At 53.7% G+C, this 21,410-nt stretch overlaps 1 protein-coding gene across 7 annotated transcripts in view; it reads right to left on the bottom strand.

Annotated features, from left to right (window-relative positions):
* The window catches only part of LOC131674379 (zinc finger protein chinmo), a 57,525-nt gene that overhangs the window by 19,801 nt on the left and 16,314 nt on the right, over nucleotides 1–21,410 (bottom strand). For 4 of the 7 annotated variants that reach the window (XM_058953022.1, XM_058953020.1, XM_058953023.1 and 1 more), the window contains exons 2-6: nucleotides 17,141–17,374; nucleotides 4,732–4,952; nucleotides 4,290–4,648; nucleotides 3,589–3,839; nucleotides 3,190–3,471 (exon numbers count right to left, since the gene is read on the bottom strand). In XM_058953022.1, the coding sequence (XP_058809005.1) occupies nucleotides 3,190–3,471; nucleotides 3,589–3,839; nucleotides 4,290–4,648; nucleotides 4,732–4,952; nucleotides 17,141–17,374 (1,347 nt within the window). Of the gene's footprint in view, nucleotides 1–3,189; nucleotides 3,472–3,588; nucleotides 3,840–4,289; nucleotides 4,649–4,731; nucleotides 4,953–17,140; nucleotides 17,375–18,111; nucleotides 18,376–21,410 lie in introns of all 7 variants that reach the window. The other 3 variants (XM_058953019.1, XM_058953017.1, XM_058953018.1) reach the window with 1 other exon arrangement.

Below are 21,410 nucleotides of genomic sequence, written 5' to 3'. Positions count from 1 at the left end.
TTGCTGCTGCTACTGCTGCTGGCGCCGCGATCAATACGCATGCGGACTTTAACGGGGGGACGTCCGACTTCCTTCCCTCTCGCCCCGGCTTTCTCCTCTGTGTGCGTTGCCTAAAAAAAGGGGGACAGGCCAGGCAGGACGAGAATGCACGCGGAAAAGCTCCAGCAGGGGCTGACTGGCACAGCTAGAATCGGAGGGGCTACTGCTGTACTCGGCTACTCCTACGATTCATATGGATTCGCCTGAATTCCTGAGAGTGCATTTATTTTGATTACGACTGATACGAGAATCGAGTTTCACTTCGATCAGCCGCTCCAAAAGCGAGCTGGCTTCATTTGCAATTTCATCGAGAAGCCCGAAAGCTAAGCGATCGCGCGGAAGAGAATAAGTATATCATCGTAGTTGGCTTTCTTTTCAACGATTGCACGGACGGCTCTCTCGCCGTCACATCAGCCATGCTTCGCGCGGTCCTGCCCATGCCAACGCTCACAGCCCTGGTTCGTTTGGCGCGTCTTTGAATGTCACTCATACGAGACGATATCGCGGCATCCGCGGCGCGCGTTGCCTAGATACCTTTCGCTATCCGATGTAGCGCCGCGTGGCATTCTTATTACAAGCACGCGGCGGTGACGCGAGACACGCGGCCCTATCACAAAAGCATAATTCGATTTCGCAGCGCTTAAGTAGAGGCGAGCCCAATTTTTTTCTTTTTTTCGCGCGCCATTTCTCGCGCAAAAGATCCAACCAGGATGGCGAGTGCTTCTTAATTGGCTTGATCTCCGGCTCCCGTGTCATCGCAGTCTTTAATCTTTCAAATTGCCAACGTGTCGTAATGGAATCACATCACCAGTTGAAAAAGGAAGCGTGCGCCGCACTACGTACGTCGAGAATATCGAACGTTCGAGAGCGTTGCTCGCTCAAATGGACTAACTGCAATTTCTTCCTTATAATCGGCGACAGCGAGTAGCTGGTTTATTCGGGCGAGCATGGAGCGCGAGCGGATCCTCGCTGCGTTTCAGGATTACGATATACATGTGCGCGCGACTATAAAAATCGTTCGGCCATGACCCATATCGGCACGTTAAAAGCACAAACTCGTGTCTAATTTTGAATACGTTATACTCCGCATCCACGTCCGCATTCAGAGCAGCTGTGGGATATAGGCGATAGGCTCTCCACGGGGATTCCCCGAGCGCGTAGCTTGTATAACAACCGTCCATTCCAATGCGTTCGATCTATTATTGCATTTTCATACGGTAGCGCGCAATTTTTCAACGAATCGACAAAGTTCTGATCGTCGGCGCGATACTTGCGGCGAAACAGCAGTCGTTGCGAGGAGCGCGCTCGCGTCGTCGTTCGCTCGATAATTACGCACTTAAAAGAGGAAAAAACAAGGGCGTGCATATAACCGAAGAACGCCGGTGCGTGTCTCGCTAGTTCAACGCGTATTAGGTTTGTTAATCTTTAATGGCTACGACTTTCACTCGTGCAGCAAATTGCAGCTCACCCTCGCGCGATTCTCTCTCTCTCTCACGACTCGTAATCATACGGCTATATTGTGTGCAAAGAGCGCAGCTGATACAAAATCTAACTCCAGTTTGCCGTACTCGTCAATTATGTGCACGTTATGACGATTATTTATTCAGTTCTTCTTATGTACTCGGTTTCTGTTAACAAGTTTCTCGAGTTCCCACGCGATGTCCATTATGCACTTGTGGGCTACGCTCGTCGAAACGATCAGCTCAAGTTCACTTTACGCCATCAGTTAACCAGTGTAAATTAGAAATAGAATGGTGGCGTCGCCTTCGAATTCTTCATACTTACGATGTCACTGGAATATTCATTTGCGAGAATTGGCGAAAGCTCGCCGCGAACAATCTCCTGAGCTGTCGCAGAAATATAACAAAAAAAAATACGTGCAAGTTCTCGTGCGCGAGCGCCGATTGCGCAACGAATTTTCGTTAGGCAGGGCCATCGGGATAAAGTACATGCGTACGTCCGCAATTGAACTTCAGTGAACTTGAGCCGACAAGCTCGATCGCTCGTGAAACTGTCGAGCTGAGCAGCAGGCGCAAAAGCAATGCCAGCGAGGCGCTGCGCCTGCGTCGATAGCGCACATCAAGGAGAGAGAGCTTGCGAGGTTCACGCTCGGCAGGAGAAAATTACAGCGCGAGCACGGCCCGGGGCTCCGAAAAGACTTTTCGGCCAGTCGTTTCTCGGTGGACGACGGGAGGGGTGCGCCCTTTGTGGCCGATAATTCGGCAAGTTTTCGGCGCGCTCGCTGGCTCGCTGAGTCGAAGCAGACGGCCGGTAGGTGCAACGTCGCTGCACCGTCCTCCGCCCGTGGCTGGCTTTTCGTGGGCAGCAGCGCGATCACGTAAAGACACGGCCTCGTTCTTTTTTAGCCGCGGCGCGCAACCTGCAGCACCGGCCAGACTTTGAGGAGCCCCGATAAAGAAGCTCCGGCATCCCGATGCGCACGTGCATCAAAGTCGAGCTCGCTACAGATTTCGGCGCGCTCGCTCTTCCGCGACAGTGAGAACTTTGTACAGCACCGGTAGAGTACTGCCGGGGCAAGGCGATGCGCTTCGGGTGAAGCGCCAGGCCGCCGCCGTCTTTCCACGCCTTTTGTCCGCGGCCAACCCATTGCCTTTGCTATAGACTTTCACCTCCAATGCATGAATGCACTCTCTCGCTTCGGTCCAGCGACTCCACGCCAAGGCGATAAAAATATCGTTCGCCGTTGCTGCTATAAACAACTCCAGCGACTCCAGCACGTAGTTGAGCGCTCGAGCGCCCAAAAAATTGCAATGTCGAATGTACGAGGAACAAGCGACTTACCGACGCCCGGCTCCGTTCCTCCGATATAGCGATGGCGAGCTTTCGAAAAATTTACGGCATCCTCAAATTGAAGCGTATGCGATATCCGGCCCAAGCGACGCGAGCGAGACCCCGGCTGCATTTTCTAACGGGGCTTTTCCTCGGATACACGGATACACGCGCACGCCTTCGGAATAACGGGACGCAGCGGCGACTCTCCTGCTGCGCCGGAAAACTTTCACTCTTACTAACGAACGCGAAGGTGCGGCTCGCAGCAGCCGAGAGCACGAGCGAGGCGCGGTTGCGCCAGCCTCGGGTCACACGCCGGAGACGCTGTTCTGGCAGAGCGAGGAAGAGATAGATACTCACCGTCGGGCGTGGTGACAGTGCCGGCTTTGTTGATCTTGGAATTCCACAGGGCAGGAGTGGGTGGTGCCGGACTACGGTCGGGTGTGGGTGGGTGGACCGGCACTCGATTGGGTATCCCCGCGGCAGCAGGGTTGTGTTGCAGGTGCTCGTTACTGTTGTAGTTGACCGAGTTGTAGGCACCACGGTTGCCCGAGTATGCCTCGGCCGAGACGCGTTCCGCCATGTTGTCGTTGCTGCGCTCTCGTTCGCCGTACGAGCCCGGCTCCTGCTTGATTCGCAGATCTGCCGGCAGAAGAATAGCTTAAGCGCTCGGAATAGCACTCGGAAGTCGAGAGGCGGCTGAGAACGAGCGGTGAGGCTGAAAGGCGACGAGTGTGGGGCGCTGCGATGTACGATTACCTTCGGCACCGCTGTCCCTGTTCTCGTGGCTGATGCGCTCGCGTTCCTCGGAGCGCGAACGCTCGTGCTCCCTCTCGAGCTCGGTGGGCGTGTGTGGCGCCGTGTGCGGATGGGTCGGGGTCTCCGGGTGGTTGAACGCCTGGTACATGTGAGTCTCCAGCTGCATTGGATGCGGCGCCGAAGCCGGACGGAAGGCCGCGCCGTCCCGTAGCACCGAGGCCCTGTTCAGGCTGTCCACGTCGCTCGGCGACCTGCGTTTCATTGGATATACAACGGTAAAGGTGGCCAGTCAGTTCCACGTAAACGTTTGTCTGCGTAATCGGGGATTGGCCGAGCGCCAATTAGGGAGTAAGCGTGCAAGCGTGCATCGAAAGCACGCTAATGGTATCCGATTGCCCGAGCCCAGCTGCCGAGCTACATGATAATCTACTTCCAAGATTGCAAAAAGACGAAGAGAAAAGGAGATGGGCAGGCAGGCAGGCAGGCAGGCAGGCAGGCAGGCAGGCAGGCAGGCAGCCAGCCAGCCAGGTAGGTAGGTAGTTAGGTAGGTGGGCCGCAGAGCCGGTTGCGTAAGAGCACCCTCGCTCGGTCGCAACAGCAGGCGCGTGAGGACGCGGAGCACGGTGAGGGGCGAGGGAGGGGGACGGAATAACGGTATCGGCGAGTCGCCGGTGGACGGAGAGGAGCCCACCGAGTCTCACCTCATTAGCCTCTTCTGGGGGCTGTCGTAGAAGTGGGCCGCGGAGTAGACGTTGGGCAGGCTGAAGGTGGGCGCCGGTGAGGGCGGCGCCGGGGTGGGCGTCCTGCGCTTGAAGCCCCGTCCGAGCAGGCAAGTCGAGTTGTCGTCGTTGGCGTCGCTGCCATTGTTATTGCTCGCCGCGCTGCTGCCCGTGAGCGGCCCGTTGCAGCTGCTGGCGCTGTCGCTGCCGCCGCTGCTGCCGACGCCGGGGCCGCCGTTGTGCTGGTGCGCCTCGGCGCCCGCCGCGCCGCTCGTGCCCTCGGCCGCCACGTGCCTCTGCGCCACCGCCAGCTTCTCGTGCTCTATCGACAGGCCCTTCACCTGCGCGCACAAACCAACCGGGCTAGTCGCTAACGGCACGACGGGCGCGCCGCGCGCCTCCGAATCGCGCGGCCTTTGCTCACCTGCAGACACTCGGCAGCCTTGAGAAAGGAACTGAGCGACTCCTGGGACACATGCACCTCGCCGCGGTACATGAACTCGAGCAGGGCCGCCATGTTCTGGGCGCTCGTGCCGTCGAGGATGACTATGAGGCCAGCCGGCGACGGTGGCATGCCCTCGAACAGCTCTTGAAAGTGCTTGCTGCATGCCGCCAAAATCAGCTTGTGTGCTTTGAATGTGACGCCTGCAACGAGAAACAACGGCACGCCGACGTTATTGCTTGTCGCGATTAACGCCGCTGACAGCGTGAGACGGCCGGCCGTTCGGGGCTGTCCCTTAACGCGCGGAGAGATCGCTGCGATTTCCTCACGGCCGTGTTGCGAGATAATCTAATCCCCTTTGTGCGGCCCGCATGAATGAAATCTAAATGAACTTCCTCGTTGAATGCAACAACAGGGCCGCGCGTTTTTTGCCTCGGCATCCCAAATCCTACCCAGTTGTTCATTTTTTTGGCTGCTCACTTTCTCTTTCCGTGGGCGCACCTACGCGCTGGCCCAGGTATACGAACGTTTCTTTGCTCGCATCCACGAGTGCCGCTTTTTTTGCGCGCGTGCGCGAACAAAAACAAAAAAATGAAAAGCGCTCACACGATCGAGCGCATTTAAATCGGAAACGCTCGCGCACGCGCGTGCAAGCGAAGGTCCCGGAAGACGCTGGAAACAATGGCGCGGCAAAGGTGACCGGCAGCCGCGCGCAGCAGCTTTTCGTTTGGCATGCCAAGCAATGGACGCTCGGCGCTTTGCACTCTTGGCGCGCTCCGGCGGCATCGAAAGAAACGCTGGCGCGTGTCACTCGCGGACGGGCACGAGCGGAAAATTAGGAGCCGATCGGCTAGCGACGATCTAACGTCGATAAGGTCGATAGCCTTGGTATGCGCTCGCGCATTCCTCTTCTTCTCTTTCTTCTGTTTCTGGAATTAGCGTGTGTGCGCGATTGCTGACCGACTGAGCACGCCCACGCGCTACACAGCTAGAGCTACCCTTTTTTTCCTTCGCTCTATTTTTTCCCGCATGCGTGTAAAGGAGTTCCCTTTTTCTTGCAGCTCGGCGGCTAAGTAGGCCATCTTTGAGCTTGATCTCTCTCTCTCTCTCTCTCTCTCTCACTCTCTCACGTGAAACTCTTTCGGTGAAAACGAGCGACGCATACTTGATGAAGGTAACACGATATATATTATATGCGCCCATAGTCCAATGCCCCGCTGCTGCGTGCGGGCTTCTTTTTCCTTCTGCGCAACCTCGCTATGTGTTGTTGACGCGCACAAGGACGAGAAAGCGAGGGCGCTGACGCTCGTTGTACGAGGCGATTTTATATGTACACCGACTACTGCTGTTGCTCCCTCATGCTAATGTCATTCACCGAAAGAAATATCTTCTAACAACCGTCAAGAGTTTCACCGTGAAAATTACCGTGCGCTACGGTTAAGCTAGAACGTAAAATTTGTAACGGAAATTCGTAGACTTTGTAAAATCGTCATGGTCAACGTCAACGTTCCCCTTCCTCAAAATCAACAAATTCAATCGATAAAACAGAGCCGATTCCCCTTCGTAATACTCTAGAGTTCGGATTATGAATTTCGACATCCAATTTCATCATTTTTTGTGAATTTCTTTAAACGCCTTGCACAATCTTCACAATAACGTAATCTTTGTTTACTTTCGTCTAACTCACTTTCAAAACAAAGCACATTATGACATATTCGACTTTCAGCGTTGTTTCGCGTTAGTGTTAGTGAATTACCAGTTAGTTACCATCAGTACATGTTAACGCGATGGGGTCATCAATTTCATCGAGCATTGTACGAAAATTCTCGAAAATCCTGAGAAAATTTGTATATTATTATCACAATAATTGTGAATGAAAAATGTTAGAGCGCGGCACAGTGATCCGCACGGCTTGGATGTCCCAATTTTACCACAACCATTACTGATTTTCAAGCGAAATGGCTTGCCACGTAACGGTTATCGATCGGTCTCTGCACTTGGCCGCACCGACGCTAATGTTACAAGAGCTAATAAGTGCTCTTGGAATAAATTTAAGTTCCGTTAGTTGTAGAAGGAATGATAAAAAAAGGTGATCGCAATCTTACGGATGCCGTAGAAAAATTGACGGTGCCAAGATTCGAAAAAGAAAAAGTAGACAAAAGAATGACGAGGTCTGATTTCTCATGTATAGCTGATGATCGAGAAGGCGTGAAGAGAGAGCGGGCGAGCGAGCGAGCGGGAGAGAGGGAAGGTGACACGCCGCGCTCGCTGCCAGGTGCAGCCACATAAAGGAGAGCCACCTGTCTTCTCCGCGGCTTCGCGGCTTCACGGCTTTTCGAGTCCTCGATTCTATCTCATCAATTTCCTGCATACAGGGAAACGTCGTAGAGCCAATAGGCACAGGCGATTCGTCGGATTTGCCCCGCGCGATCGAACCACATGCCCACCGCCGTTTAATTAGATAATAGTCGTCCGGGGTAAACCATCGATCGATCGTTCGAATGTAGAAAAAGAAAGCGGCACACGTACCATTAATTTGAGCTCGCAGGCACTATAATTATCAGGGTGTCCTTGAGAAAATTATACACGACGGGCGGGAAAGGAGAGAGGGATTTATTTCGGAAAATTCAGCAGAGAGAAAGATTAAAGAAGCCCCTCGAAGACGGATTACAATTGCACTCTCGTCCAACAGCCGTCGGTTGCGCAAAAGCTAAGCTGCGATTGCACAAGAACAACGCGCACCGATAAAAGTTTGATGCCGCGTGTGTCTTCAAGCATCATAATGGCAATTTGAACGAGCGATAAGGAAGAGCCTCTATGAAAAGATTAGAGCATCGCGGTTTGTTATTTCTCATTAGGCTCGATTATTCGATCGGCTGTAATTGCTAGAAAAAATAGCGGTATACGTAGAAAGTGTTTGCGTGCTTTCTAACGACCAAATAAATACTCGCGAGTGCTCGCGTGACTCGCCAGAAATACTCGACGATCGACGGTACATCGAATCGATACGGCATCGCTCGTAAACGCGAGACCTTTCGGTAAAACTTTAAAAATAGATTAAATATTGACAGAGAGCATGTATTTTCGAGGCTGCGGTCAAAAGTCTCCAAATTGAATGGTTGCCCAATCGTGCACAGAGTGGCACTTTGTGTCTCTTTGAGGCAAGCGGAGCCAAGATGGGGATGACCGGAGTGGCGCCTGCACGCCGGCCTAACGTCTCTTTATCGGCGTACGAGCTACATCGAGAGCCTTGTGCACATCTGCAAATTCGGGACCGACGAGATAACGACCCCAGCGATTCGCTGATAACTCGCGACTCGCGCGCGGTGAACGTCCGCAAACACAAACATCCACACGCGCGCACGTACACGTACGTACGTATAGGTGCGACGAATACGAGTTCTTTTCTTTTTTGCAGTGCGGCGAATCATCAGCGCGATCGCTCGCACGTTATCGACGATAAAGAGGTCAAAGCACTCGCTCGTTCTGAAAAACCCGGTTCTCGTAGCTCTTTTCGCGCGTACGCGCGTGCAACTGTGGAAAAGTGTGCGCGATCCAATGTCCGAGCACACGGCAAACGACTCGCCATTGCCAAAAACAGCAAGTCGGCGGGAATTGCATCGGGCCGAAAGTAGGATGAGAAGAGAACAAAATGAAATTGGTTTGCAGAAGCGATGTCGTAAGCGATGGCGCGGCGCGGCGCGGCGCAGCGAGCAGTCACCTCACTCTTCAAATTGTGTCATTATCTGCACACTTGTACATACGCAGACCCCGTTTCTTCGTGAGCGCGCGTGAAATTGGCAGCTCGAGGAAAGTGGGGGCCAATGACCCTGCTGCCAGCCGCGTGCGCTCGCGAATGCTACAAGTACGTGCGTGCGTATATACAGAGAGTGAACTTGGAAGAGTGTCGGGTAACTTACTTGCCGAAGAAGAGGCGAGGGAGTAAGAAAAATCATTAGGGAATGACTGGCTTGCGTTGCGTGACGCGCAACGCCCCCCGAGGGTCGATGACCAACTTGCAAGGTCGCGAATATTTGGACTTATCGCGACCACGAGTCAGCAGTATTTAACGACAACAACAAAAGTCGTTTACGTAATGCTGATATATGACCAACCTCACAAAAAAATGCATCACATCGCGCCGACTTTTGCCACATTTTCAAATTCACTTCGCGTTTCTTCTTTTGCAATTACATTCATTTATTTTATTAGTTCAATCTAAAATGCTAAAATTAATAACGATAATTTCACTAACGACGTATTAATATACGCAACCGACTTATCGCTGTAATTACATTTATATTTTGAAGCTCTGCAAGAGCCAATAATGTGAATAAGAATGAAACCGAAAGGCATGGTTTCCGGTCTACGAGGACTCGTAAAATTGGAATTCCAAGTGAAATAAACGCTATTATTTTTCGTATTTAGAAGCCCGTAAAAGTAAGGCTTTCGAATCTATCGATGCGAGCACTTGTACGGGCATAATATTTTTCAGTGGGCCACACATTATAGAAATATAAGCGAATTAATGCATTTTTTTGCGATGAAAGAGAAGTTTGCGAAGTCGGGTCTGCGCTTAACGACGTAACGATATGGCAACGATGGCTTCACCTATGCGGAGCGGTCAACAACTGTTCGCCAGCAGCAGGAGCGGCTCGAAAGAGGATCAGAGCGCGCATTCGGGATGAGGAGAGTGCCTAAGGGCATCGTTCTTCCTGAAACAAAGGCAAACGAGAGAGAAAGAGAGAGGAAAAGAAGCGAGGATTTACGAAGGATCATTGCGTAACGAGCTAAGCGGCTAAGATTGCCTTCGGTATTACCAGCACTTGGCCGTCGCGCGAGCCAGCGCCCTGGCGTGTATTTGTTTTTTTACTGGCGAACAAAGGTTCAATGCACCTGTGCGGCGCGAAAAGCGTCGCACGAGCACAGCGCTCCATTATCGGCGCTGGGATCTGCCGCTGCGGCTTCGAGCGATTCTTCCAGGAAGCGCCGTTCTCCTTTTCTTTGCCGAGCAACCGCGAAAGACCGCAAACGTTGATCGTCGTCCGACAGCCCTAATTAAAAGTACATCCACGCCTAGTTTCGCCTCTCTCTCTCTCTCTCTCTCTCTCTCTCTCTCTCTCTCTGGGCGTTCACCTCGCTTCGGTACGCACATCGATTTCATTCCCAAGGACGCGCTCCTATTCGCTCCTAGCGCCGCAACCCATGCGCCAACTGAGCGAGAAGGAAGCTAAGCACAGGCGCATAGCTTGGCGCTATTTCTGTAGAGGTACGCGCGACGGCCCTTCGAGGGACAGCCGAGCAGCGCCTGCCCAAGGAGATCTGCAGTCGGCGTGCGAATTGTGCGCAAGGTCGACGACCCCTTTTCGCAGCGCGCGCGCCGCCACCAGCGATGTAATAAGCGGCCGCGTGCGTAATATCGCGGCGTCGCTCGTATTTTTAGACCGCGAGGGGTACCCCGGGGGCCAGCTCCAAGGCGGAAGATAGAGCTCGCGCGAAAGAAGAAAAACAAGCGTGCGCCATGTTATTCGAGCGGCGGCCCACTTCTCGGGCTGGCGAGCGCCCAGCGGAAAACCTGCGAACGGCGTCAGCGAGGCGGCGCGCGCGCGCGAGAGAACCGCGGCTCGCAGCCGGAAAAAGAGAAAGGAGGAGCGCTCGGGCTCGACTGGCTTTCGCGAGGGGCCCTGCGCGGGCCGCAGGGCCGGGCCCGCCGGGACGCGGTCGGGCCGCGAGGCCGGGACGGCCGGTCAACGGCCCGCCAAGGACGGCCGCGGCGCCTTATCGCGAGGGCGCCTCCGGGCGGGCAGCGAGAGCGGCGCGGGATCAAGGTCGCTCGGCTCGCGTGCGCGCGCCGCGGCCGCTGCAGATCAACGACACCAGCGACGACGCATCGGCGCAGATAAGGCACGGGGCGCGCGCGTGCCCCGTCCGTGTAGCCGGCTCGGTATCGCGGCGGCCGCCGCCTGCGCTCGCTCGCTCTCGTTTGTTTTGCTCGTTTGTTTTGCCAGCGGATCGGCTTCGCTTCCGTCCAGGGCTGGACCCCTCGCGCCTCGGCGTCCTTCGTTCGGTCGGTCGACGCGCCTGCACGCCGCGGACGATCTCCGCGCGCCAACGACACGCGCGGCTTTCCTCTTATCGGGAAAAATAATTAATGTCGCTTCGACTCCTTCTTTTATCTATCTGGAATACGGCTATCTCGCGCTCTTCGGCCGCTCGTGCAGTGTGGTGCGATCGAAACCACTTGCTGGCTAATTGGACCGAGCGCTGCTCCGCGTAGTGGCAGTGGCCGCACAGGCGAAAGGCCTTGGCTCGTCCTGCGATTACAGCCGAGCGGTACCGCGCCGCCAGCCATTTGAATTCGGTCCGGGAGCCCCGCCGCGAGTGGCCAGGTGAACAACTCTCGGCGCGTTAGGAAAATTACCGCCGCGGCGGCGGAGCGCCAAACTCGACGGCATCGCGGCGCGAGCGCACGAGCCGCAAAACTCGCACAAGTGCGATAATAGATAATGCGGCGGCGTTGCGCGTTTGACCTGTACTCGTCGCGGCAGCAGCTCCTCGCTGGCTGGCAACTTCTAAAAATAAAGCGCTACATCAGCCGCTCGCTCGACTGCGCGAGTGCACGGAGGCGGCCTAACTTATCTATTGTGAAAAACAGCCAGCGAGCCTAGTACGAGAGCAGCTCCGCGATCCGCACGTGTATCGCGCGGAGGCCAATGCTACAGCAGCGCGGCAGCGCCGAACGCGGAAAATCGACCGTTCGCTGCCGTTCATTTTTATTTTTTTTTTTTTTCCTCGTCGCTGCCGTGTCGCTCCCTTCGACGATTCGCCGCTGATCGATTCGAGATGGAAAATCGGCGCGCGGGAATGGGCGCTTTTTTGGTCAGGGAACCGGTTCTAACGATCAACGTGTTTTCGACTGCCTCGTGTTTTTTTCTTCCTTACGAAAGTGCGATAGCACTGTTGGATAGATTTCACTATCCCCTAATTCACGGTCGAGATGTTTCACCGAGCGTTCTCATCCAAGTTCAAGGCTCTTTCAATGGCGAGCCATACAGATCAGGCTGTCGATTTGTCGGCCTCTCTCTTTCAACATCGTAAACTGGTCGCGATCACTATACGAGACGGCATACGTATGCCGGAAAGTAGTCACGTAGCCCGATCTTCTCTAAGCGCAGCTCGGTACGAAGGTGTTTGCGCGAACGGCAACGGGCAGAAGGCCTCCTTGGCAAGACGTGCGAGCCGCGGAAAGGAAGATAACCGAGCGCGCTGCGTAAAGATTCGAAGCGATGCCACGATCGCGATAGCAGTGCCAGCGAAGTCGCGCGTACGCGCAATGGCGCCGCGCGAAAAGCCCGGAGGGGCCGCCGGGAACTCGCGCGCAACACTCGGCGTCGTTCTCGCTGGGTGCGCCGTCGAGCCGCCAGCGCGGCCGGGCTTTCGCAACTGTGGAGTCATCCTCTCTTCGCCCTGGCACTCCGCGCGCGTGCAAGTCATGTCTTCTCGTGCTTTGAGCAGAGAGCCGTGAGCCATAACTCGCCATGTGCTCACTTGCATTCATTAGAAAACTCGTACTATCGAGATAGGCATCACTCGGGTTTATCGCCGCGGCACGCCGGCGGAATCTGGGCAAGAGAGAGAGAGAGAGAGAGAGAGAGAGCACCCGCAGTGATATCATGCAGACCGTTAAAAATTTGAATTTTTTTGAAATAAGTACAGTTACGTAGAGAGCTCTACTACACGGACAACATTTCAATTTTATATAATTGCATCCTCATTCGAGAATCCCAGCTGCTTTCTCAAGTTTCTCCAATTTCCCGAGATGAAAGAAACGACGAAAAGAAAACTTGAGAAAGTTTTCGAGTTTCTCAACGAGTCCAAGGCATACTTGGTCGAAAAACACAGTTACAGTTCTGCAATTGCGTCCAAGACGAAAGTAAATATACGCTTAAGCGTGGAAGTGAAACTTGGAACAAGCTAAATGGCTAAAGTGCGCCGTGATCACAGGTACATGCGCATGTACAGAGACGGAAAGTGAAAAAATCGAAAAATCAAAAAAAAATCAGAGGCATGTCGACGGTCCGTCAGATCCTGTTGCATCAAAGTGCCAACCTTGACTCCCCAGGAAGTACGTACTTTGCTCGTGCTCTGTGTATTTGCTTTCCTACAGTGCGTTCACTCGGCTGCTCTGCCTCTCTCTCTCTCTCGCTCGCTCTTCCTGCCCCTTGCGCCCTCCTCCCTCTTTAAGAGTCGACCTACTCTGCGATTCGTCGCCCTCTCTCTATATCTTACTATTTTGCTCTGCTATTCGCTGCTCTTTTTCTCTTCTGTTTCGCAGCTCGATGCTTTTGTGCGACTCACGAGCTTGCCGTTTTCTATACTCCTTTACCGATCATTAGAGCTCCTCTTGGTTTGCAAAAGAAGAAAGAAGCGGGGAGCGATGCTTGCTCATTTGAATTGTTTTATTTAACATAATCGAAGAAAATTGGTTAAAAATCAACAATCAATAAATAACGTTGAAAGCGAATTAAAAGCAGCAGGTAGTCTTATCAAAATTCAATAAAAGTGGCATTATGCTAAACACGCAAGGGAAAATACGTGCTTTGGCAACGAAGAGATGCCGAGGAATTCCAAATGATGGCCCGTGAGAGCGTATTGATATCGGTGAAACTTTGCTAGCAGCAGCAGCAGCAGCAGCAGCAGCAGCAGCAGCAGCAGCAGCAGCAGCACTGCTCTTTGTCTCATAGTCGGCTCGCGCAATCTGCCTCTCCGCGCCGAGTGCTCGCGTATACGCGGCCCCTCCACCAACGCAGTCCATCTCCCCGTTGGGCAGTATCTATTTATCGCTATGTTTGCTGGCTATGCCTCCTCGCTCCTTGCCCCCGCAAACTTGGCGTGTAGCTCTCTTCTTCTGGCCGGTCACACACCTCTGCGTCCGCGCCACACTGTGCTTCCCGCGCTCAAGGTTACCGGCTCCTTGACTTCTTTCGGCATGGTCAAGTGCCTTGCACCCGCGCGCACGTGCGACCAGCGCGCTCGCTTGTGTTTCTCTCTTCTCTTCCTTTTTCGTATTGTGTCCCGTTTTTCGCTTTCTCGCTCTTTCGCATTGCCACTCGTCTTTCCTTCCTCTCTAACGATCGACCGCAATACCTCTCTCGCTCTGCTCAATTTTCACGGGTTGCGTGGCAGAGTCGTGTATTACACGCGCCTGCCGTTGCGTAACCATTAGTGCGTCCAAATGCGCGCGTGCTATTCACTTGGCCGATCGAACCGCTCGATTCATCTATATATATTCGGATAGCAGAAGAGAAACGATCTATTCTGGGTGCAATAATTAAATTGGCTTCGTGGGGGCCGAACAGAGCCGCGGTTTTGTAACGCATCTATGTCGGGCTGTGTGGGCGATATTTTAAGCGCGATTCCGCCCTTGGAACGATGACGAAAACTCTCAGGCGTTCGCATCCCAGCACTGAATATACACTTGTAGCATGAACTATCGATGGAAACCGGGCCACAAGCTCATATTTTTCATTGTCGTTACGGCGAGAGACGCGACTGCACGACTATGTGCGCCCACTTGAAATAGATTCTACGCTAGCTGTATAAACAGCGATTGTGAAAAACGAATGATTCGATCGAGAAACGAGCTTCATCCCGGTCTACGAGTTCAATTACACGTCGATGCATCTTTGAGCTCCCGCGCAATTACCGAAACGGCGCCTCGTACACGTGCGCTCGGCTCGGATCCAGCAACGCGCGAACGGATGTATTGCTGCATCGCCGAAGGAAAAAAGAGAAAGAACAACCAAGCGAGAAGCGCTCGTCCCAGTTTTCCTCTCTGGACGGCGCGCCGCGTTAGGCAGCGTATAGACACGCAGCAGTAACGCAACGCAGTCGATAATTCGGTGCTCGCTGCACACAGCGGACCCCATGACCTACTTTGCTCTCTCTATCTCTCTATACATAGTATGTGGGTCGCAGCGCGCACGCACGCATCTTCCGACTCGAACGACGACTCGTTTGATTTTTAGTGCGCGGCTGCTTTTCCTTGTCACCCGCGACGACATTGATTTGATCAATGATTTTCTCGTTCAAAGCTCACGATGCGCGGCGATTCGTTGACTTTCATTGGAATTTAAAATTCTCGATGTTTGCATCAAGTGACCGTCCCTTCTGATTTATCGCCGCGTATCGGCGTAGTACTTACGAGACGATACGCGAGTAGTTCTCTGTATTTTATTGAGTGGAGCGAGAGAAAGAGACTGAGAGCCGAGCAATGTACGAGAAGAAAGCGCTCATTTATTGATTTGTAACACGAGCCGTTATCACAACGACGGTTTGATAAGTGGAAAGCTGCTATGGAGCCATTATAAAACAGAGAAAATAAGTTTAACTAAAAGACTATTGTTTGACAAATATTTCGAATGCGAACGTGTGAAACTACAGAGCTTCGGGAAGCTAAGCCGTGACAGTTTCACATCGTAAAGTTCTCGGTCGCGCCTCGGTTAACGGGTACGAAGATGTCGTAAAAACGCGACAACATGCACGTATGGAGGGCGTGAAAAAAGCATAAAAAAGAAAATATTTCATTGCACTTTTGCCGAGGGCTCTCTGTTCGTGGCGGTGCGCCTCGGGACAATGGGCGAGCGGTGGCGTCATCGGCAGTTACATGCGCGCGAGGCCTACAGCGCACAAAGAGCAGCAAGTACGCGTAATATGCGTAGCGGCCGTGGCTCTTTATTTTTTTTTTTTTTTTTTTTTTTTTTTTTTCGTCGAGAGCGGACGTAGCGCCGCGTGCATCGCGTATGAGCACTCGCCAAGCGGGCGGCCCCTTCTAGCGGCAGCGAACACTGTTAGATCTAACTGTAACCCAGACCTACTTTGGCTTCTTTTGGCCGCTCGTGCTTGCCTAACCTCTCTCTCCCTCTCTCTCTCTCTGCTTCTATCGCTACAACTCGCCTCGTCTATCGCCGCTCGAACAATATCTATCATGCAAGTCGACTTGGCCTCACTGAATTTTTTGCACGACTATGAGAGAGCGCTGATCAAATTAATCAATCGCTGTCAACTCTTGCACGCGCGTCCGCGCAGCTCGCATTCAACTAGAGTTATTTTTCAGGAATTGATACGCTCATTAATTTCGACTTGGTAAAATGTACAGTTGGCAGCGAGACGCGAATGCCACTTCTTATCAAGGTGCTCGCAAACGATCACGAGCTCCCAAATCATATTTTTCTCTTTATTAGCGCAATTTCGATATCTCGAGCCTGTCCAAACGAAGTACGAGATCGTACATAGCAATTGTTGATAGGAAATCGACGAAACAATAGCTTATTCAAACTAAAATAATATTCATAAAAGACATATGGGCAAAATGTGTTATCTAAATTAAACAAAAGAATTTGGGAGAAGAAAACACGAAGGAGAGTCAACTTGGAGAGTAAAAAATGGTCGGTTCTTTTATTTAATCGGTTTGTACTCGCTTAGGCACATGCACGCACCTATACACAAGTCTTGAGAATAAAAAGAGAACGTCAATGGAATTGCAGTCTTTCCGCAGCGCTTATCGGCACGAGAGGCACCAAACGGATAATGCCCGAACGACCGTTCGCGGTCGGCTTGCAGCCTTGCTGAACTTTGACAAGACGCAAAAAATAAGATGCTATTCACCATTGGCATATCCCCGCTGATTCGGCAAACACGCGCGTGTCTCGCTGATTCTCCGATGGCCGTTCGACTTGATTTCACCGAGAAACGATCGGTCAACTCTCGAGGGACGAAGGGAAGCGAGAGTCGCGCACTAGACGGCGAGGGCTCGGCCTGCGCGCGCGCACTGCATGGGAAACGGCGCCCGCGAGCGCACCGAGGCGACTGCACTTGGCGAACGCCTCGACTCGGTTTTTGCACGGACGCGCGACTATGCGTAGCAGCACAGAGGCCGAGTAGGAGCAGAGGAGGAGATCTGCCAATGCAGGCGGCGGTTGGCGAATGCGCGCGCTCGGCGCTCGCCATTGGAGAGGGGGCGGCGAATGCGCGAGACCAGTTGCAGCCAATCTCGCGCTGCGGTGCATCCCACGTTGCAGTTTTTTCGCCTGCCGCGAACATGGCCGTTCGCCGCGGGAGACTCGCACGCGCGCTTTCCATCTTTCCGTCCGCTCGCACCGTGGGGCCGTCGCTGTGCGGACCCTCGGCCGCGATCTCGCGATGGGAAATCGGACGACGGGAAACGCGCGCGGTGAAAGCGCGCGTGGCGTTGCGAAACCAACGCGGCGCCTGGGCTCGAACCAATGGGTCGCGCTTTCGCAAGCAAGCGCGGCGGCCCTTTCGCCGGTTTCCCGAGCAGAGCTTGCGCAACCGCGCGCAGTGACGAAAGAAGCTGCCGAGCGCCACTTACCCTCGCAGAAGAGAATGACGTCGGTGAGGCTCTCGCTTTTGAAGAGATTGGAGAAGGCGGTGGCGAGGTTGCTGCCGAAGCTGTTCCACTTGAGGCAGAATTGCTGCTGGTGAGAGTCCATGATGCCGCCCCTGGGGCCGACCCCGTAAGCTTCGCCAGCCCTATCGGTGCCGCTGCCTCCCTCCAGAATGGAGTTGCCCTGTCTATCGCACCCGTGCCCGACTGCTCCTCCAGCTGAAACAACCAAGCAGCGACGATTATGCGCCTTCGCTCTCCGCTGGGATCCTGCACAGGCCGCTCGTACGCGCCATCTATGCGCCTGCTCGAGTCGGGCTGCGCTCACGGATCGAGGCATGGCCAAGGCCAAACGTAGGAGTAGCGGACCGCGAGCCGTTAGAAAGGACGGACGCTCGGACCAGCCGGAACCCGTTGCCTGCAAGTTCGTCGGCTGCTGGGCAGTGCGTCGCGCGGCCGCGCGACCTACCACCTTTCTAATAAGTCAACCTCGTGCTCTGCTCCGTCGGCGTTCCACTAACCTCGAAACAGCGTCAGAAATCCTCCGAGACAATATTCTAATGCCGCAGGGGGCCTACCGTTAGCTATTTTAATCGTCGCATAAATTTCATAGGCCCCGCTCGCTCCGCTCTGTTCCGCTCGCTCTCTCTCTCTCTCTCTCTCTCTCGCTCTCTCGCTCTCTCGCTCTCTCTCTCTCTCTCTCTCTCTACCTGTTGTTGCCCGTGCTTTTTCCCGCGCCGTCCATTCAAACTTCGACGAGCCGCTGCCACCGTCCTCGCTGCAAATATTTGCCATGGCTAATTGCCGGCAGCACGAAAAAAGGCGTTACGCGTATGACACGTCGAGCGACGTCGGCACTGCTACCTGCTACGATGCGCGTCAATTGACGCGAGTGCATGCAAAGATAGTAAACAAGAAGATTGTCGGGGATCTGCGCTGAATGCGAGTTGACGTACCAATGACCAAGTCCGCCTCGACGTTCGGCCTTACGAATCGACGAGGGGGCTTTTTCCTACGCTGAGCCGCCTCATTCATACAAGAGCTGCCCTCCTCGGCATCCTGGACGGGGATCTGGCACGAGGGAATGATCGCGGCCGTGCTGCCGGGAGCCCGCAGCGAGGCCCGCTCCGCCCGGTCCGTCCGTGTGCCAGCGGTCTATCTCGCGCTCGACAAACTCCACTCTCCAACTCACTGGCACTTGTCACTTGCTCACTAAAAAGCTACGACATCGAAGGAGGAGCGTGGATCAGGTACTCGGCTGCTGGCAGTGACCGCGCGTAAGCTCGAAAGCACGTTGGCGGGCAGCGTGCGCAAGTGTACTACGGAGAGCGTGTTCTCGGCGGCGCGTCGACCGACCAAATGGAGAGCTGCGCCACGAGCTCTCGCACGGCAAGCACCGCGACCTCGCCGCGCGCCGTGCGCTCCGAGGCGCCCAAAAAATCGAGCCTCTCTATTGCCCGTGCTGCGCGCGCGCCGCAGCCTAGATTACCCGCGGCTCTCTCACTCACACCAGCGCGCCGTCGCGCCTCCGCGCTGCTCGCGCGCGTACACGTGGATCTCCTGCACGCGCCTTCGGCTCGGCGGATGCACTGGCCCGGGCCCGGGTGCGCGCGTAGCCCAGCCGCCGCGACTCGGCCAGCCCGGCTCCTCTTCCTCCGCTCTTTGCTATTCGCGCAGCTGGGCAGCGGCTCGAGATCGATGCTCTATTTCGAGCGGGGCCACTCGTCGGATCGCTCCTTCGATGCCGCGCATCTATTTTCTTTGTCTTTTCACAACTGGCTCTCGTCTAGACTTCTAACTATAGACCCCGGCGGTGCTTTGCCTCTGCACTGGGATACGAAGAAAAAACTCGAGGGAAATCCGCGTGGCACTGATCGAGGGACGCACGCGCACATCGGCGGCGCATGCAGTCAAATCGGCCCCACCACCGCTCAAAGTCGACGATCGAGGCGCGCACGTGTCGCCGCGCTATCCAGGGCCGCGTGCGCGCGCGCGCGCCGCATTTCTCGCCGTGCGAGTCGATCCCGTCGACGAAATCGGTACAGATTTTTCTCGCGCGGCCGCTTTGTTCGAAGAGGCTCAATGTCAAGCTCCAGCTGCTCGGTCGCCTCTCTCCTCGTGCGCGAGCTCCGAAGCCGAGCGTCGTGACGCCACGGCCGACCGATTTCCCGCCTCTTGTTACGACTATCCGCTCGTCGCTCGTGCAATGTTACGACATCGCTGCAACTGCCTGATCCCCGAAACTCGGTCGAAGATCGACAACTGACAGTAACGGATAGTCGAGGTGTCGAAGGAAATGAAAAGTCGAGATAAAAAACCGAGTGGACGTACATTGGAATCATTCAAGAAGCTACGACAGATGGGAATGAGATAAGTGAAGAGAGGTATAGAGAAGAGTGACATAACAGCGGGATAAGCGGAGGCAGGTCAGCAGGCGCAAACGTTAATGAAGAAGGTAAACCGCGAGGCAGAGCATCGATTGTCGTTGTGCGTTCAAGGTGACATGGTAATAACATCGAGCGAGTAGTTATTTGCCATGTACATCGTAATGTAGGCCAAATCTCACGTGAGAGCGCTTCCTTGACATTCGTCTCCGAGAACAAATAATTCTACTGCACTATCGTTCATCGCTGCGCTTTCGATTGCGAATCGCCGATAGATCCATTGTCTGCAGACTTGTCATTCGGATGAATAAAAAGATGGAACAATGAGAATTCGTCCGCGTGTACATTTCCTTGGAGAAACTTTAGTGGGCTGTGTGCGTACGCGTGCGTGTATTAGTTTAACCATGGTGTCCATTTGCATTTCGTTCGAAAAGCTCCTCAAACAACCGTTTGAATAGCTAATGTATATACTTTCAACAAGTAGAAACGGAAAGGTGTGGTTGAAGGCACGTGCTACTTTTTTCGTTGCATGTGCACCGAACGACTTTTTTCCATTAGGTGAAGATCCGGTTGAGTCAGTCTTTTAAGAAACTTGTAGAATAATGCTTAAATAAACAAACCTTATTTTCAATCAAATTTCGAGCAAACGTTTCACATCGGAAATAAAATATCGCGATAACAATCGGCTGAGCAGGCAGTGCATCTGCATAAAAAACGAGAGACAGAAGAAGTGGATTGTCGAGCGACGCTCCGCAGAAACTACGGCGACTGACATTTGCGCAGACGAAATCGACGCACGATCGTACGAATTGAAAAGACGTGAAAAATGAAATCGAAAGAAAAAATAAAAAGAAAAAAAAAAAAAAAAAAAAAAAACACGAGCAATAAAATGTTATGCTGGCGAAGAAAGAGGCATGGGCCACTGACGAAATGATTCATACTGCGACGATGATCCACGCGCGTATAGTACGAGCCCCGCGCGCATTTTCGCTACATGCGCGAGTCGTAAAAGTAGAAGATAGACAGGCACACGAGCGCGCAGCTGCGTAGAATGACATCATCGTCAGAGGCCACTACTGCCGAATGCTATGAGCACGCGCGCGCGCACACGCGCGTACATTTTGGTGTGTCCCCCTTCGCCTTTCTTAGACGGTCGGTGTATGCACGCGGGGCGCAAATGTGACGACTTTAATGCCACTCGTGCCTCTGTTGTACGCGCTATATGTGTGCGCGCATTATACCGGCATATATCGTCGACGCAGAGGATAACATGCTGCAATTTAATGACATCTTTCGCGCTCGTCTTGTGCCACTATGCGGCCTTGATAATTAAGCTCCAACGTATTACCACCATCTTCACTTATCAATAGCGCACGCGGCGTTTTGCTCTGCTACGCGTCACGCGTTATTTGCTTCTCTTTTCGCAGTCGCCAATTGCGCGTGCATTATTCGCTCTGGCAATCCGTCGCGACGTCTTTCGCCTTGCTTTACTCGGTTAGTTTTTTTACCGGCAGTTCGAGATTCCTGCATATCTCGCATTCTCGCTACATCACTGCAACTGCATTTCAGTGGTAACCAGATCTCTTAATTGGCGTCGCTTTCACCGAGCCGTAACAGGTTTCCGTTTTTAATATGAACCTTCATTAAAATTTCCGGCACATTATGGTATTCCCGTTCGTTTCGGACAATACGTAAACACATTCCGATTAAAATTTCGTATGGCCACTTCCGCTTGGTGTATCGCGCGTATATAATAGACGGCGCCCGCTTGGATGCACTTTCGTGCGATCCCCAATTGCTTTCCAAAACACGCCGTTCCAGTGCAACGTGTATCCAGATGACTTCCGGTGACTTTCAGTGGCTGCACCAAT

This window comes from Phymastichus coffea, unplaced genomic scaffold (genome assembly GCF_024137745.1).
Source record: "Phymastichus coffea isolate CEN01 unplaced genomic scaffold, Cenicafe_Pcof_1.1 PCOF00235, whole genome shotgun sequence".
In the NCBI taxonomy this organism is placed as follows: Eukaryota; Metazoa; Arthropoda; class Insecta; order Hymenoptera; family Eulophidae; genus Phymastichus; species Phymastichus coffea.
Note: the sequence above shows the minus strand (reverse complement) of the source record. Positions and strands in the feature narration are given on the sequence as shown.